The 18,143-nt window shown below is 37.7% G+C and overlaps 1 protein-coding gene across 12 annotated transcripts in view; it reads right to left on the reverse strand.

Annotated features, from left to right (window-relative positions):
- Nucleotides 1–18,143, reverse strand: part of LOC135223587 (protein sickie-like) — a 244,161-nt gene that overhangs the window by 73,472 nt on the left and 152,546 nt on the right. For 11 of the 12 annotated variants that reach the window (XM_064262181.1, XM_064262191.1, XM_064262163.1 and 8 more), the window contains exon 3: nt 4,495–4,697. In XM_064262181.1, coding sequence (XP_064118251.1) covers nt 4,495–4,697 — 203 coding nt within the window. Of the gene's footprint in view, nt 1–4,494; nt 4,698–5,043; nt 5,263–13,586; nt 13,736–18,143 lie in introns of those variants that run through there. The other variant, XM_064262227.1, reaches the window with a different exon arrangement.

An 18,143-nucleotide genomic window follows, 5' to 3' on the forward strand; every position in this document is an offset into this window, starting at 1 on the left:
TATATAGAAATTGTTTTATGATTCTTAATCTAGCAACGGAAATCCGCAACTTTCAATTTGCATATCTTGAAATGGCTGTGGACTAAACAACACATTAAGTGCTCACGAGAACCTGTTTGTACCTTTTAACGAAAATTATATTTTAAAATTTGGCACGGCTACGTAATCCACACGAACTGTTCTAAACTCCGCCTTGCATCCAAATGATGTCTAGTAAAATGGGTTAAAAAGGATATTTAAAATCGATATGATTTACCTCTCCGATTACTCGTCTCACAAAATTACACGACTTATCTCACGCGACGACGCGATTTAAGTAACTGAAGTCCAACACCGGGCGATAACAGTTAATATCTTGCTGGACGTATACTCCAGAGAACTGAGCGCTCACACGTGTGGAGAGTAAACACACCTGCACATCTCGCACAGGTGTGATGAATCCTGGGTTCCAGCCAAATCTCCAACTAGCTGAGAGGTTTCAAATATCGATCAGTTGCCTGTCTTACAAGGGCAAATACCACAGTCTGTGATGCATTCTTACCATTGTATACACCGAAAGAGGTAAACAAATTAAAACTTATGTGTGCATGTATACATATCGGAGACAGATACACCATGTAAAAAAAATTATTTGGCATTACAGTAAGCGTAAAAGTATAAGCGCACGCGTACACGTTATATCAGTATATATATATATATATATATATATATATATATATATATATATATATATATATATATAAAACTCAATGAACACTTCTGAATGATTTTATTTGTCCACATAGGCGCAAATCTATAAACAAATTCCCTTTCTCTCGACATAAATTTTAAATCTCAGTACTCCTCATACATTGTTCAAGTTTTCGAAATATTTCCAAAAGCAATTGCTATGTAAATAGTGCAGAGAGCAAAGACAGTATAAGAGGAACTTAGTGGCACATAGCACAGGGAATGAGCTGTGGTGTTTTTGTCCAAGTGACATAAAAGAAAGTGATAAAAAAAGGAAGGCTGTAATAACACAGAATTATATGTTACAATCTTCACGGATGACAGCTCTATTTGATATTCTGTAGGAAAATACGAATTTCTTTTACGGTTTCTGTGCTGGTTGGAAGTTTACTTAGTCATAACTATTGCAGCTTGAAACTTGATTTTCTTTTGGTAAATCATTTCAATTTTGTAGGCAACATATAGGCTGAGACAGAAACGCATATATACTGGGTTTTGTGTAGATAACAAGGCTGTTACTTAAATTGCTCAGAAATACATATCACAAAGGAACAAGCAAAAAAAAAAAGTAAATTTATCTTATAATTTCAATTCCCAACCAACTGCAAGCTCATGTTCTAAGGTACACATTTCGACACCTTCGTAAACTTGATTGGTAATTCAAGAATGTGAAATGACAATGAAATGTTATGAGAATTTATGTCTGAATATTTGACCTTAAAAGAAAATGGAGGTTAATTACAATTCCTTAGAAAACACGACGTATTGTCGTGATGGGAAACAATGATTAAATCAACACACACACACACACACACACACACACACACACACACACACACATATATATATACATATATATATATATATATATATATATATATATATATATATATATATATAGATAGTAGATGGGTAGATCATTATATTGTTTGTTTGTGTGTGTATGTGTTTTTGGCAGATTTGGAAAACAAACAGGCTGATTTGGCTTTCAGATGTAAGATTATACAAAGCTATACGGACATGAATCATGGGATGGAAATAATTTCGTAGAGTTGAAAATAAAGGTTTATATTATGAAAAATGTTTGGAGTCAGACTGTACGATAAAGTGAAAAATGGTCCCATAGGGCAAACGTCGGAAGGTCCTATGTATGTTAAGAAGACAATGCTGAAAGGGAGATGGAGTAGGCTTTGACGTGCCCTTCGCTACTACCCTTGGACGAGTAGAATGCTACAGTGTCAGGTTGGCTCCTGTGGCCACAGGAAGTATTAAAAGACTCAGACCTTGAAATAATATTTCTAAGAGAGGAATCTGGAGATGAGAAGGGAGTCTGAAAATGAGTGCAGATTTGTTAAGACAAAACACAGGAAAGATATGAATTACGGCAGAATTTCACATAAGACCCGAACGTTTGGCGACATTGAAGGCGATCAGAATGGAAAACAAAACTAGCAACGGGACAACAAATAAAGAAAAACCAATTGGTAGAAAAAAAAAACTGAAATACAAATGAAATTACCTGTAACTTTGCTGTTACAAATAGCCTTTTATCTACAACTGCTCGATAGGACTAAATCTTAAGCATGAGAACTGAATCCAGACTAAAATATCAGCCATAACTCTTCTGATAAAGCAGTCGCTGTGGCACTGGATAAAAAAGGAAACTGACACAGCGCACTTTTTTTCTTGTCTTTTATACTTTTCTTTTGTTACAAGACCGGGCAACGGCACCGGAAATGCCTCGTACACAATAGCCTTCCCCTTTTCAAGCTTAAACAAAGAAGTGGAGTCGGTTAATAACGAAGCTGACAACAGCAGACCTCAATTTTCTTGTTAATGTTATTTTATGTTCTCTGGCAATGTAAAGTAAATTAAGGCATTTACAGGCGCTGCTGTAAATGTACTATCCATAATATATATATATATATATATAAATATATATATATTATATATTAGATATACATATATATATAGTACATATATATATATATATATATATATATATATATATATATATATATATATAAAGGGCAATCTCCCCATTATGGTCACGTGACTGTGGGTCGTAGACCTCCACAAAACCACAAATAAAATTTCGTCGATATAAACCGACCACTTGTCCAAACTTATCCCATCTGACTACGTGAAAACAGTTTTCCCCTGAATCCAACTATTGGGGAGAAACTGTACTTTAATTGCATCGGAATAGCTTCAACCACTGATTGGGTCATTTCCGAAACCGTTGCTTAAGGACCTCAAATAATACCAGTTCATAAGAGAAAAACGGCTACTGTTAACAAAAAAACAAGTCATCTTCACCAATACCAGCCGAGTTATCTGAAACCACCGACAACGAAACAAAAATACAAAAATTCCTGAAAGAAAAAACCTTCCCAACCAAAAATAATAAAACAGAAAGGGCGGGATTTAACCAGATAAATGTCTACTACTATCCGCAACTGGGAATCTGCTCCCAGACTTGCATAACGGACTGCAGAAAAAATGTATATAAAAAAAAACACTTAAAAGTGCTTCGCCTCTCACTTGCGAACAATTGACACTGAGTGCATTCAACTCCGATCACAGCCGCGGTGTGATAGTAGTCGAAAAGCGAATGCAACACAAGCAACGCATGAATGCCTGTTGGCTGTTCTGAAAACATCAAGGGCTGTTTGAATGCAATTACAGAGCTATTATTTCTTTATTGAATTTTTTTCACGGCAGAAGATCCAGACGATTTGTAGATTGACTACGTGTTACAATGAAAAAAAATTCAGAGCAACACAAATATTCCTATTTGTCGAAAAACTTGACATGGCCAGTTCTCCACATCTTCCTTTGACTCATCGAGGACTACTGAGTAAGAAAACCATTAGTATTCGAGCAGCTTTCGTCACATGCATTAACGAGCATGCTTCCACATATGAACTCAAGCGCCAAGGGAACAAGAACGAATGCGTGACGTTATGTAAAGCAGCGGGTTGGAGATCTCGGCACTTAAGACGTATCAGGTTCGCATCTGATAAACATTAAGCATTAAAATCTCTTCAGACACGAAAGAGAAGAAGAATATCTGTTCCAAGAAGTAAAACGACGCCTAATTAACTGTGATATTGTTGTGATTATGTACAGTTGGGTAATGAGGAAAGATATTCCCCAGCGTGCTTCGGTCATAACAAACAGCAGTGAATTTTTGTATGTAAGCATATAAATTGTGTGTGTGTATTTACATACTACACACACACACACACACACACACACATATATATATACATATGTATATATATATATAATATATATACATATGTATATATATATATATATGTATGTATGTAATATATATATATATATATATATATATATATATAGGTATATATATATTATTGAGAGACGATGAGAGAGAGAGAGAGAGAGAGAGAGAGAGACGAGAGAGAGAGAGAGAGAGAGAGCATAATAATTCCTCGACAAGAGGGTTGGACTTTCGCCTTTCATCATAGCTAAGTACCAGTCACATGATTTACTGTTTAGGCAAACGGGGTTACAATGGCATTATTATTAAATAAGAGTAGTTACATTGTTTGTTAAGTAGAAAATGATCATGAATACTAAACAGTTTCACATTACGTCCCAAGAAGCCATTCAAGTGAAATGGGATTGTAAGAAGTAAAGAATGACAAGACACTGCCAAAGCACTAACGCCGAGCTCTGTAACTAAAGCCCAAGACGCAAAGAAAACGAGAACCAGAGATGTCAGGGAATACTTACTCGTCGTTTTGTTCCGGCCTTCTTTTTCTTTGTGGTTGAAAAGCTTGAACTTTTCGAGCATAGAATCCTTGTGTTTGGCAGGAGCGGCGGCTGTGGGGGTGTGATACGGCGATGCTATGGAGTGATTGCTGCCAGCGTGTTGGCTGCCTTGGTTTCCAGGGCCCCTCAATGAAGATCGGGCCAAGCTGGAAGTGCCACTCGTTCTGCAAGAAAAAAAAATATAGCAATCAATAATTTTAATAAAAATAACCACTGAAAATCTTATTATAACGAATGTTAATCATTAATAAACGTTTATAAATAGCTGCTGTTTTCAGAAACAAAAATGAACGAGAAAGTGATGACAATGTAATGGCAAACATGCAGTATTTTCAAGGCAAAACCCCAATAGCCTTCAAAACATGATCACGTACAATAAGGAATACATTATCTTTATGTTGTAAAATGAATCGAACCCCATTACCTATAATTAAAGCCATCCAGCCATGAATATCATAAGGTCACCTTCAAGTCACGAGAACTATGACTGGACAAGACATTATAGCCTACCTGTCGCAGGGTTTCCGCTTCCATTGTTCCACTACCATTTTCTTCGTAGAAATTTCGTTTTCTTTGTTGTTCTTGTGCCAGTACGATGACACAAATGCAATATGCTAATTATTCTATTTCACTTCCACGCTTAAATTAATCAAGGGTGTCTCTAGTTTCGCGAACATTTTTCTACTTTTTCAAATGTTTAGGGTATGCAGTTGAGTTTTTCGATTTTTCCTTTAAATAAACAATAATATACTATGTATACTAAATACTAGTATATAAACATTCATTTTCCTGAGCTATGTCATTTCATTGTTCAATTATTTTTTCTCACTTTTAGATATTATAATAATTTGAATATCCCATTTATACATACACAACCACAGGCACACATATATGAAAGAGAGAGACTATAACTCAAACTCAAAGCAACAAAAAATGTCCATCGCAAACATATCAACAATGGAATAAAAATGGCCAAAGTTTGCTGGTAAAACTATCGAGCGAGACATGCTTTCCCAAGGTAAGCGCCATTTGCATCAGCAGCTTAGCATGTCAAATCGATTCTCTCTCAAAAGTTCCGTTAAACCAGCAGATTACGTGTGTTTGGTCCAATGCGCTACAGAAGGTAACAAATAACCGTGACGGCGGACGTAAAAAAATAACAAAATAGCCGAGTGCAGTATGTTCGTGAATGGGAAAATAAAAACAGAACTTATTATGTGTATTTAATATATTTTCTTGGCAATAAAATTTTCATAGGATATATGCACAGTATGTACAATATAAAAACAATTGTGTATATATATATATATATATATATATATATATATATATATATATATATAGTATATATATTCGAACACGATAAAATACTGTCTTATTTGTAGACCAACATCATTAGTACAATAATTATAACTACAACGACCATCATGATAAATAACTGAAAATATCATGAATAGGATTTCATTTTACTTAGAAATTATTAAAGGTCGCAAAAGGAGCAGCATTTGATATGTTGACCGAGTCAGCATTAAACAACTGCCTCACTCAGGCCCCGAAGCAATTTACACGGTAAGCAACTAACAAAGGAACCACTCGTTTAAATCTTGCATTATTAAAAAAAAAAAAAAAAAACGTTAATACTCTTAACCGAGATTCGGCAAACAAAACACGAAAAGGAAATAATATACTAAATGTGATTTTTCTTTATGGTTAATTGTTCAGACGGATTTCGTGGGCTTCAGGCAAATTCGCGGTTTGTTTACAAATACTCGGGGAATGTGCACGCACATTTTCTTGGAATAATTCCACTGTTCGTATCTGCTGTTCTGGAAACTTCTATATACAACGATGACATTTTTTAACATGGTATCCAGCAATTTCTTTCAGTTCTGAATAGCACAACTAATTGACTGAATCCAAGTTCAAGGACTATCGATATATCTATTTACACGTTGAATTATTACCCATATATGAAGCGGAGGGTAAAACACGGAAACTTTCACGATTCTGTAGCAAAATGTTTCAAGTGAAGCCGTTATATGGCCAATGGAAAACTCCTACTATATTGTTATGAATGTTTCCTTTGACTCTGTATGAAAAACCTATTGTTATTTTTGTTTACATTCAATACATCGACAAGAAATTATGCTTATAATTACGATTCGGTGACGAAATAACTGTTGGTTTCTACGTTACTAAATTTAAGCCCTCCTCTGGGTCAACCACCGTCAAGACCAACAGAAATGCACTTCAATGGACAGTGTGTTGTTCTTGCATTCACATTTTTTTTTATCGATATTAGTAAAAAAATCACGCAGAACAAATTTTTCAAGCGACTACATTTTTTCCTATTCTAGGGTTACGATTTATTCGACGAACCAAGGGCTGAAAACGGAATAAAGGAAGAGAGGCAAGAGAATAATAATGATGAAGACAAGAAATCCGTCACTGTAACGGCTCGCTGACAACCCTGACAAAGCACCCCCGCCCCCACCCTCCCTAGGGGGATTACATGCACTGCATATCCGCAGACATTTCATTGTCGCTGTGGCAGTTCATCATTCGTACGTCATCAGACTCCAGTTTATAATGAGTGACTACCTAACAGAGACAAAGGCAACTCTCCCCTCCCACACTAAAGCCTCAACTTTAGTTGACACTGAATCCTCAAATCGGCAATGAGGAAGGGGGGGAGGGAGCGAGGAGGGTTTCATCTCCCCTCATCCAACGCCTCGTTATATGACACTATAATAACTCAGCCCCCGGAATGGAATGACTCTACAAAATGATACAAAGTTCCATGAAAAATGTTTTTTTTTTCTTTTGTATTTATCAAACGACTTTGTAGCCAACTTTCTCTCCTTCACCTTCATAGCTATCATAAATACCAAGAGACCATAGTTCTGAATGCATACAAACATAAGGAAGAGAAGAAACAAAGAATAAAAAGTTATAAAAACAGAAAAAGGAAGAGAAGTATTAAACAAATTAAAAAAAAAAACTAAACGCGAAGATCATAAGCAAAAGCACGTGCCTCCTTCATAATATTCCAAAGCTGTTACATTTGGTCGGAAATACTTTCCCTCAAAATCGTAGAACCTCTGTACGCAGAAAGCAACGAAAGGATAAAGGCTTCATCGTTCAAGCGCCGTCAGTTCCACAACCCAAACACATTTCCCCAAAAGCAAAAGCATTTCCTAAGATTTCCAGGAAAACAAGTGACCCGTGAACATCTCTGTAAAGATAACTTTCCATCTTTTCCCATTACCAGAAGTCTACTGGCACTTTCTGTAACAGAGCCTGGTGAAAGAAGCTTAAAAGAGATAACATCCATCTATTTTTGAGAAATTTTCAAGAAACCAGAATTTTTTAAAAGTAGTAATTTGTGTCCATCGGACGGAATAGCCCGGTAGGGGGTTAGTGCCGTCCGTGCACATATTACCTGCGGTTCTTTGCAGCGTCCCTTCGACCCCTAGCTGCAACTACTTTAATTCCTTTTACTGTACCTCCGTTCATATTCTCTTTCTTCCATCTTACTGTCCACCCTCTCCTAACAATTGTTTCATAGTGCAACTGTGTAACACCTTTCAAACCTTTTACTGTCAACTTCCGTTTCACCGTTGAATGCCCTTAGTTGCCATAATGCTAAAAATCTATATAAATCAAAATTATACTAAATAGGTTCTTGAAGACTTATCAAGATATCCTTATAAAACATAATAGCCTAATTGCAAAATCGTTATTGTAAATGTTAAAACATTTCTTGCTTAACTAACATTCCCCTCATAAAATTCATTCCTCTCAACAGCTTGAATTTTCTCTTTTTTACTTATCAAATTAACTAGTGTGTCAAATTTCAAGCCATAAATAATCTGTAAATGATAAAAAACTTATAATCCCTAATAAATGAATAAATAAATTAGTTTTAAGAAATCACGAAGCGCAAGTATAGGCGTGTATAAATCGAACCCTTTAGTGTAAGTCGGGTCCCGTTCAGATTACTTTTAAAACGTCACTTGCAATGAAAGAGCTGGGAAGTCTTATGCTGTGCAGAGGTCTTTCGCGATTCATCTGTCTTCAAATCCCTATGGAAGAACAACGAAGGTCTTTGATGCGCCTCACCGAACTGACGTGGGTATCTAAATGTCAGACTGTACTGTCACATTCCCATTCCCTCTCCCTCCTCCTCTCGCTACGTGTTTGATCTGCTTTACAAGACCTCTTTCTCCAGCTTTCCCTCCCCACCACTCTCCTCTTTTATCTGGGACTCCATTTATTCCTCTCATACAGGCTCTTTCTTCATATCAGCATCTGTAAGTCTGTCTGGGTCGCTATTTCCTACGAAAGCATGATTGTGCATTGGCCTCATGCCTTCCTTCTCCGTGCTAAACTAAAACTCTTGCGCTTTGGAATCGTGGCTTGCAACTCTCTCTCTCTCTCTCTCTCTCTCTCTCTCTCTCTCTCTCTCTCTCGTGAAGCCACGCCCCTCGGTACACCCCATCAACCCATCTGTCCCTCGTCTTCTACCATCCCCGGTGACTCATTCATCCTTGTTGCTTCCTTCTTTCGCTCTCCTCTTTTTTCTCTCTCTCATCATCCACTGCTCTTCCTCCTCCTCCGACCCACCCTCATCTTAACTTCGTCTGCAAACAACCAAACCCAGCTGCATCGATGATTACCCTTATGAGGCTTTTATTGACTACTGCCGAGGAGGTTTAAACTAAACGTTGGCGGAAGGCTAATTTTACTCCTAGTACTTTCAGCTGTACTATTATTACTGTAAGTACGTAAACAACATAACGATCAGGAAGTTTTGACGACCATTACACGTATTTGCGCATCTAAGAGCAATCACCAACTCCATCTGCTAAAACAAACTTATGTCTACCAAACAGTCAATCTGTAAGATTGCTGTCACTTTGCAGGTTGATACAAAATTATTTCATAATAAAACACACCTACGGACAAGAATACACATTAGATATACTGTATCCGCTCTATAAAAATAAAGCAGCAGGAGGTCGATGTAAGTTATGCTGGAATATTAAAACTTAAATAACATATACCGTAACCACGTTTAGTCTACTTCAACTAACAAACAACTTTGCTTATCACACTTATATACCGTCGCACACACCCACTAGTTAAATAGCTGTACCCCTTTTTAATCAGCAATTGTGTCAATAATATAAACTCTTTGATTTTTCTTTTCCCTAACAGAGCTGCTTTGCATGCAGCCGGAAGACCTTAGTGTGCTCCCTTAAAACATCACACACACACACACAGGCGCACATACACACGAACCAAGCACCATCGTCACGGACAGGCCGGAATTCAGATAAAAACAGGAAGGAACTACTCAATGGGCAACAATGCCAGTAAACTTTTTTTCTCATTTATTTTTTTCTTTTTGCAGAAAAACGCCCGCACAACAATTGAATAGGAAATGCACACCAGAAACAATGGAAACTTTTCTGTCCAGCAAAATGAGGACACCTTCCCCATCAAGGTCGAGGATCAAGAAAAATAGACTTGAATAACGGTGACTGATACAGTAATATGCCGAAGTTTTCCATGAAGTCTATCACTCAGCACGCACTGCTTTCTTTAGAGTAACGTTGTTTGGTCCTCGATACGTAACAAGTCTCCACGGTTAAGAAACCCCAGCGAATGCATATGAAAATCGCTTGCATTTAAAATCAGGGCAAGCCTAAAGAAAGCATGAATCAAACAAAGCAGAAATGCGGATTAAAAAAACATTAGCCTTTGAAACGCAATGTCTAGTAATTGTTAAACATTTGAAACAAGGAAAAAAGGGGGGCTTATCGTCTGATATGCAAGTTTTAATTAATAATTAATGCAAATTCATTCATGATGACAAGAACTCTTACCTCAAATCCCCTTCTCTTATCCATTCGTTCACTCGAAGTCTCTTTTGAATTCAACCCAGCGCTAAGGCTCTGACTTCTCCCCTCGCACACATTTGCCTATCCGCTGTCCCTCCCCCTACCAATTCGTCTCTCCCTCTTAACATCACCCACCCCCATCTCTCTCTCTCTCTCTCTTCTCTCTCTCTCGTTCTCTCGTCGTCTCTCTCTTCTCTCTGAATCCCCTCGTTGCCGGAGCCTTTATCCTCACTTGCGCCCTCTCTTTCCCCTCCCTCTCATCCCCTTTCAGAAGACAGGCCAAGGGCTCATTAGTCTTGAAGTCTCAGAAACAGACCCCTCCCCCTTTCGCCCTCATTTTCTCCCCTGGAGTTCGACTCCCCTCCTCCCCCCCTCTACCCTTCAGGAGAAACCCAGTGTCCTTGCTGGGTCCCATGGGAGGGGTGTAATGAGATCAAGTAGTAGCATCAGGGGTTCGTTCATCTCCTTCGGCCGTCTTTCCTACCCAAATCTCAAGGTCACACTTTAACAAATGATAGCACGGCCACGTGGCTGAGAGAAAGTAAACAATTTCTCTCTCTCTCTCTCTCTCAGACGTATCAGGGAAATACCAAATAAACTTTCAACGGTGACTCCAATCTTGTTTCTCCATACAATTACAACAAGGATGTCGTGGTTCGACTTTAAAAATGTGCACAAGAGTAAATGTAATGTCTGCACCAAATTATCAGTCCATTCATTTCTATTTGATTAATGCAAAAACATATTCAGAGGTTATGACATAGCTGTTTAGCTCATCAAGTTTTCACGACAGATGTATTTGTACCACTTTGTACAGTTTTCATGGTTTCATGCCATTAAAGCGGAAGTCTTCTGAGTAGAATTTATTGTATGGTATTTTAACATTTGAAAATCGTTGCCAAATTTGTTTAGAGAGTTATGCAGTTTGGATAACGACTTTCAACTTTTAAAATGTTAAACATTTAAAGTTAACGTGGAAGTGTACACTACCCATGAAAACTACAAATTTCCAATTAGCTTTAGTGGTACATCTGCCGTGAAAACCTGATGCACTATTTAATGAGCTGGAGGATCTAGCGTTTCCAATCTCTGTCTCCCTCCCTCTCTCAACTTTGCTATGAATGTATACAGAACTCACAGTCATGAGAACCTCTCTGTTAGCAAAACTTAATTATTCTGAAATACAGTCGCTATTAATGTGAGTGTCAGGATGATGAAAATGTAATCTCTTAGCACTGCCTTTCATCAAATCCCGAGCTTCAGTTTGTATTTTACATCATACCTTCGTGAACAGAATTTTTTGAACCTCAAGACTTCATCACTGTAACAATTTGAAGTCTTCAATTTCGTTAGCTATTACTAAATTTATATTTCACTGTCAATTCAAAAGTTTATGGGAAAATTTACCATTCCAATACATATAAACACCATATATTAGGTACACTGTCTACTCTAATACAACACTACATCACAGCTTAAGTAACAGATTATGCGTACTACATAATTAGGATTATCTGACAGAGAAGTTGATATATTACTTGAGCACAATACAGCAGGACACTAGTTCTAGCTTCAAGACTTGGAAAGGTAACCTACTATTTAATGCTTAATACGTTCACAATATCTTGTAATCATACCAAAGAGCAAATCTACTCACATCTATTGGTTATTTGTACATGAAGGGCAGATGAGATATTGTCCCCGCTTTGAGTTACGAAAAGAAAAGTCCAAAGAAGCAAAGCATATGTGTTGACAAATAAATTGAGATGTCAGTCTAACGATGTCGTTCATTAAAGCAATCCAACACAGATGTCTGACAAAGCGCTTGAGGCAATTAAGTCATCAATAAATTAGCCACCCTTCTCAATGAACTGATGCAGGCAATTCGAACAGCCACTTACAATCAATATGTTAATCACCTTAAAAAACGACCATTAGCCTAATTACTCCCCAACACTAATGACCAAACTAAATTTTCCCTCAAACAGTAATGAGACCATAAGCCAACATCAAGAGAGAAGTGAAGCTAACATTAAAAGAAATCCAAACATTAGGTGAGAACTTCGAAAACGTTAAAGGAAGCAAAAAGCCGCATAAAATTCAACATTAATTCATTTTTAAATGAAAACTCATCTGAAAACCTAAACCAATATAAAAAGGGGGATGAAAACTAAAAGTTACTAAGCGCAAATGAACGCCAAAAGTAAATGATTACCGCCAGATTTAATTTTCCTCACTATTTTGACATCCTCATGTAGCAATGAGAGACTACAGGCTCGCTTCGTGCTGTGCATGGTCCAGTGGCTACGAAAATTACTAGGGCATGACGTTCGTGTATTAACTGCATGACATATGGTCCACAAATGATAAATGTAACAGAACTCGCATAACATTATTCCGACAATGAATTTCGACATCGTATTGTAAGGCTCGTCCAAATTTTAACAAATCTGATTCATACTATATAAAAAATTCGATAACGTTCTGAACTTGTGTTATCTGCGTTTTCACTTCCATTAGCTTGCAAAAGTCAAACCCAGCTTTCAACGGAGCCATGAGGAAACAGACAGGCTGTGGTATCATTGGATATGGAGAAAACAAAGCTGACATTGGAACCGCGTTCGTTAACACAAGAGTGGAAAAGTGTTGGCTTTATAATAATAATATTCCCTCAATGTATAAAAAAAAAAAAACACACACACACATACACACACAATGATCACAAAGGATATTTGAGAGCCAGGGTTCAGTAGAACCCGGGCAGATCAGAACAGAAAGGTATGAATGACGTGGGAACATGAAAATACTGTACTCCATACTGAACTTGGATGGGGTAAGTTGTACGAACCATGTGAAAGATTAAACAGACGAACGAACATCTGCACGCCCCCACCCCTCCCTCACTCGAGTATTTTCACCCTCACACTTGCAATAACTCGTATTTTTTCCCTGCGCGTATGTTTTCACTATCCAGCACATATTGCACTCCTTTTTTATGCACTACAGCGCGTGTTTACATCACTCGTTAGCAAATACTTGAACCCTACAATATTACACCATGAAATTTCGCATTTAAAATATAACAAATTCACAGTTTGCACAAAATACAAAGCAGCAAAGAAATCATGAACACCAATGATGACATACTAGATCACACGTAATTTCTTTCAACTAAACCTAATTAGCCTCGACACACTCGGGTTATATGAAACTTTTGGAGGACGCGTGACGCGAGGCGAATGGCGACAACGGAGCTCTGAATACGCCGGTGCTGTCGCCAAAGGCGCTCGTAGGTAACTGCCACATCAGGGAGTCGTGTAACTCGCGTCACGGCTTCCTGTAAAGTCCCGCTAACGTAACACGTGTGAGCTCATCTAGCATCGGCTGTAATGAAGACTATAAACAATAGCACCGAACCCTCTCCAAAATTCTGTCGACGGATGTTCCGTGTGATTAGTGGGCGTCTCGTCCTGACTGACCGATTAAATAATCTACGAATAAGAGCATCGTGTTTCCGCCAAGCTCTGTTGAAATACTAACTGATCATGCGCACGTCACCTTATCGTTAAAATTGTAATAGTCGATGTCAGTGACATCGTTATAATTATAATAGTCGATGTCAGTGACATCCTTTCTGAACCTATACGATATACTATCGATCGGGGTTTTAATTCTTTCGCTACACATCATGAAAGATAAGTATTAATTTGTGAATTGATGTTTTGCAATTGCTACATGCCATGACAGAGCAAAATTCATCCTTAGGATATTAAATACCAAAAAGGTCTTGCAAAGAAGTAGGGCAAAGTCCGGTTTCGAATCACAAAATCAAATGTTTCGACATTTTGACATGAAGTAAATACGCGACGTTTTGACATGAAGTAAATACGAAGGTAAATATTTGGATTGGAAAAAATGACTTGCATAAACCCCTACGTGCTCTGCTCACCACATGAGGATTAAAATATGTTGCTTCAGCACATTGCAGCACACATATCTATAAGGAAAATATGATTACGTCAACATTCATTGCTCTGAGTTTAACTAAAACCCAAATGTTTAAAGTGCAGTTTAGTTACAACCTTATTTCTTTTCCCTGGTTGTACGTGCACTTCTCACTTAAAAAAAACCCATGAAAATGTACAACAATAAGAGTGTTGTAAGGAACTGAGCAGACCTGCTGCGACCTTGTAATTCCATTCAATTTTATTTTTATTAATTATTTTTTTTCCTTCATGTCCAAGGGAAACTGAATTGTGAGAAAATCAGAAATTCACAGGGCCTAAGTTTAACACTGTTATTCTTTTCTAGTTATTCTGTAATTTTGCATTCCATGAATAATTTCGACTTAATTCTAGAGCTTTGCATTTTGTCTTTTTTTCTCTTTCTTTGCCTTTCCTCGATCCTCCTTCCATCTTCATGACTGAATTTTGTTTTCCCTTCCTTTCTCTCGCTCTCGGTTACAAATGACATTTCGAGATTCCCATGACGTCATTTGCAGTCATACAAATGTTCACCCTTGAGATTCCGGTGACTGCCAGTGATGTGTGAAGGCTCCACTTTCAATCCATTGTTTCACGACTTCCATTTAGGTCCATTTGATGAGAACTCCAAAGGAAAAATATACTGATAAAATGCCCTGGGTTTTGTAATATCATAAATGTTCTCCAAAGTTCTAACAACCATGGTGTCATGAATGACACTGACACTGCAATCTCATGGGCCCGTTATCTACACTTCGCTGCTGGAGTGACAAAGCAACAGACAAGAAGACTTTTGGAGAGCGAGACCTCATAATCGTTCAATCTTGCAGTAACGGGCAAAACGTAAATGTTGGTTCATTGCATGTTTTCATGCGTTTTTGGTTCAACTTTTATTTTTTGTGGATACAAGCATGTGTGTGCATATACATATTTACAAAAATGACATGACTCCACGGATACCAGCGTTTTTCTAAAGGACACTCATGATGCCCCAAAATAGATCTATATCGCCTGTGGTACCCAGAATGATTAAACTGAAAGCTCATCTTAGTCCTGCATAAAGTTTCAACAAATACCAATAATTACTCGCATGTTCAAATGAGATTAAGTGTTACGTATAATTGCAGTAACAGTAATAAAACCTGCAGCATATACGTACATATCAGGAGATATATCTATGGATTTTCTTACCACTAACTGCGACAAAAAAATATAATTTACGAAAATTAAATGCACACAGTAATTCAACACAAACGCAACCTACCATGAAGAAACCAAGTTTACATATATAGATATATTATAATATATATATATATATATATATATATATATATATATATATCTATATATAATATATATATATATATATATATAAAGGTGAAATTACTAAGAAAGCGCTAAACGAGAGAGAGAGAGATTCATACCAAGCCACGTCGCTAAAAGAGGAAAAAGCAAAAGTTGCAATCATGAAGAAGAAGAAAAAGAGAGCAGAAGAGGAAGCCATCGGTAGACCGAGGGTTCATTTTTCCAGGACGCGACGGGAGCGGGTGAGCCAAGAGAGGCGATTTGGGACTCGACACCCACATCAAGTCCTCTAAAATGCACCAGCGCTTCCTATCAATAATGAAGCAACCCAAGAGACTTGAAAAAAAATCAGCGAGGGGACATTTGTAAAAAGCTTTCTCGTTCAACAGAGCTTCAGAGAGTCATGTTGACAGAACTAATCAAAAGGAATAAGAAAAACTTGTAAAGGATACTCCAGATAGACGTTTATTAATTAAAGAGTATTTTATATCATCGGTAAATTAATATCCACGTCCCGATTTCGTCTGTACGGGGACCATTCAAAGGATGCAATAAAATCGAAGTGGCTCCTATGGCTACGTGCACTTCACAAACGCTGAAGATGATTGCGTCCTACAACCCGACATAAAATTAATTTCAGGAAAGTTCAGCGGACAAAGAAAATCATTGCAATGATTCATCACACGGATACCTTAAGGACAAATTGACGTTCGCATTAGTAATCGAGAGTGAGGAAGCTTTGTCGAAATGGACATTGGTACATAATTAAGCCTACTACGTCTGATGCAACTGCGGTCCCACTAACGTCCTGAAACCGAGCTTTTCTAGAAGGGAGTACTGTAGTCAGCCGTACTACAGCCGTCATGCGCCCCTGGGGTGAGTCACGTGTTACCATCGACAACCCCTTCTCCCTCTTACATCACATCCCCCTTGCACCTCCATACAAAGACTTTTTCCACCCAGGTTGCTATGGTTACCACCCATTCACCTCCCACCCTCCCATTACCCGCTCGAGGTACACAATTAAAGCGGTCCCTCGTTAACCCCCTTAATCACAAATGAGTTTGTCATTTACGGCAATTAGTCCATTTGGAGACATCAATAAAAAGAACCCATTTGGTCGACTGAGCGTAATCATCACATTGCAATAATGGCCTTTTACAAGACGTGATTAAGCTAACTCAATGGAAAAAAATAAAAGGTCAGGCAGCGTGACATCAGTGCATAAAAAAAGATCGATTTGTGGAGGTTGTTTAAGGCATCAATGTATTAGTTCACCCAACCATATAATTACAGTACTTTTTTTTTAGTGTCTGTACCTGTGTAAACGATATCAAACGATAAAAAAAACTTTGATTCTCTGGCCACTCAAGTCAAAACAATATATATGAAAACACTTCATTCTGCGAATACTGTTACGAAACAAAATAGGCACGTGTACTATGCTTTGCAGTAGATCAAAAGCATTACACCAAGGTCACTGCCGTTAACAGCCAACTTTGTCAAAGTTGTTTAATCATATAAAAATTAAACGGAGTTTATCGTCTTATACCACAAAAATGTAAATTTCTTCCTATAAAATTTATATCAATAAATCGACTACAGTGCCACAATAAATTCAGCAATACCCTTTGGGACCCAAACCATTCAAAAACGTCATTTTCAGAAGAAATCACTTCCAAATAGAAATCTGTTCCCATGAAGTGAGAACCAGCCTGAAAGTGTCGCCCAGTCATCCATGATCTCGACCCTTTGTTCATGGTTATCAATATCTCGCAGTCGCACGGCGGCACTTCTCCGATTGCTTCGCAGAATCTCGATTCTTTGTTCGCGTTCTCCCATATACTTCCATTGCGCAGTTTCTGAGGAGCCGTCAGCAACGTTCACCTGGGCGGCAAAATCGAAAAAAATAAAAACTGCAGCGTCAATCCCCAGATTCCTTTTCATTAGCAGAAACGGAGCAAAAATCGAGACAACGAAAAAAATATAAACAACAAAAGGATCGATACTATATCGACGACTAGAACAAGAGGAATATACCAAAGAGGGAACAGAACACAAAAGAAATAATAAAAAAAAAAAAAGAGTAGGGGAGGCAAGAACTGTAAACATAAGAGGAAGATAGCGAGAGTAATTACGAGTACGAGACGCAAAATGGAAATCACACATAATGACTCACTTCACGGTTGTAATTAGCTGACGAAAAAGTATGAATCATCAGCAGAAAGAGACTTTGACTAAAGAGAAACAAAGAGATTAGTCCTACAAGAAATTTCAGCTGAATGTTTCGACTTTAAACAAAGCCGAAATGTTAATGATACTTAGAAAAAAAAAAAAAACATACACACACACACACACTAACGAGATCCAAAACACCCGAGACAGAGAAGGGACTTCTCAAGTTTACCACAAACAA

The sequence above is a fragment of the Macrobrachium nipponense genome, chromosome 20 (genome assembly GCF_015104395.2).
Source record: "Macrobrachium nipponense isolate FS-2020 chromosome 20, ASM1510439v2, whole genome shotgun sequence".
Classification (NCBI taxonomy): Eukaryota; Metazoa; Arthropoda; class Malacostraca; order Decapoda; family Palaemonidae; genus Macrobrachium; species Macrobrachium nipponense.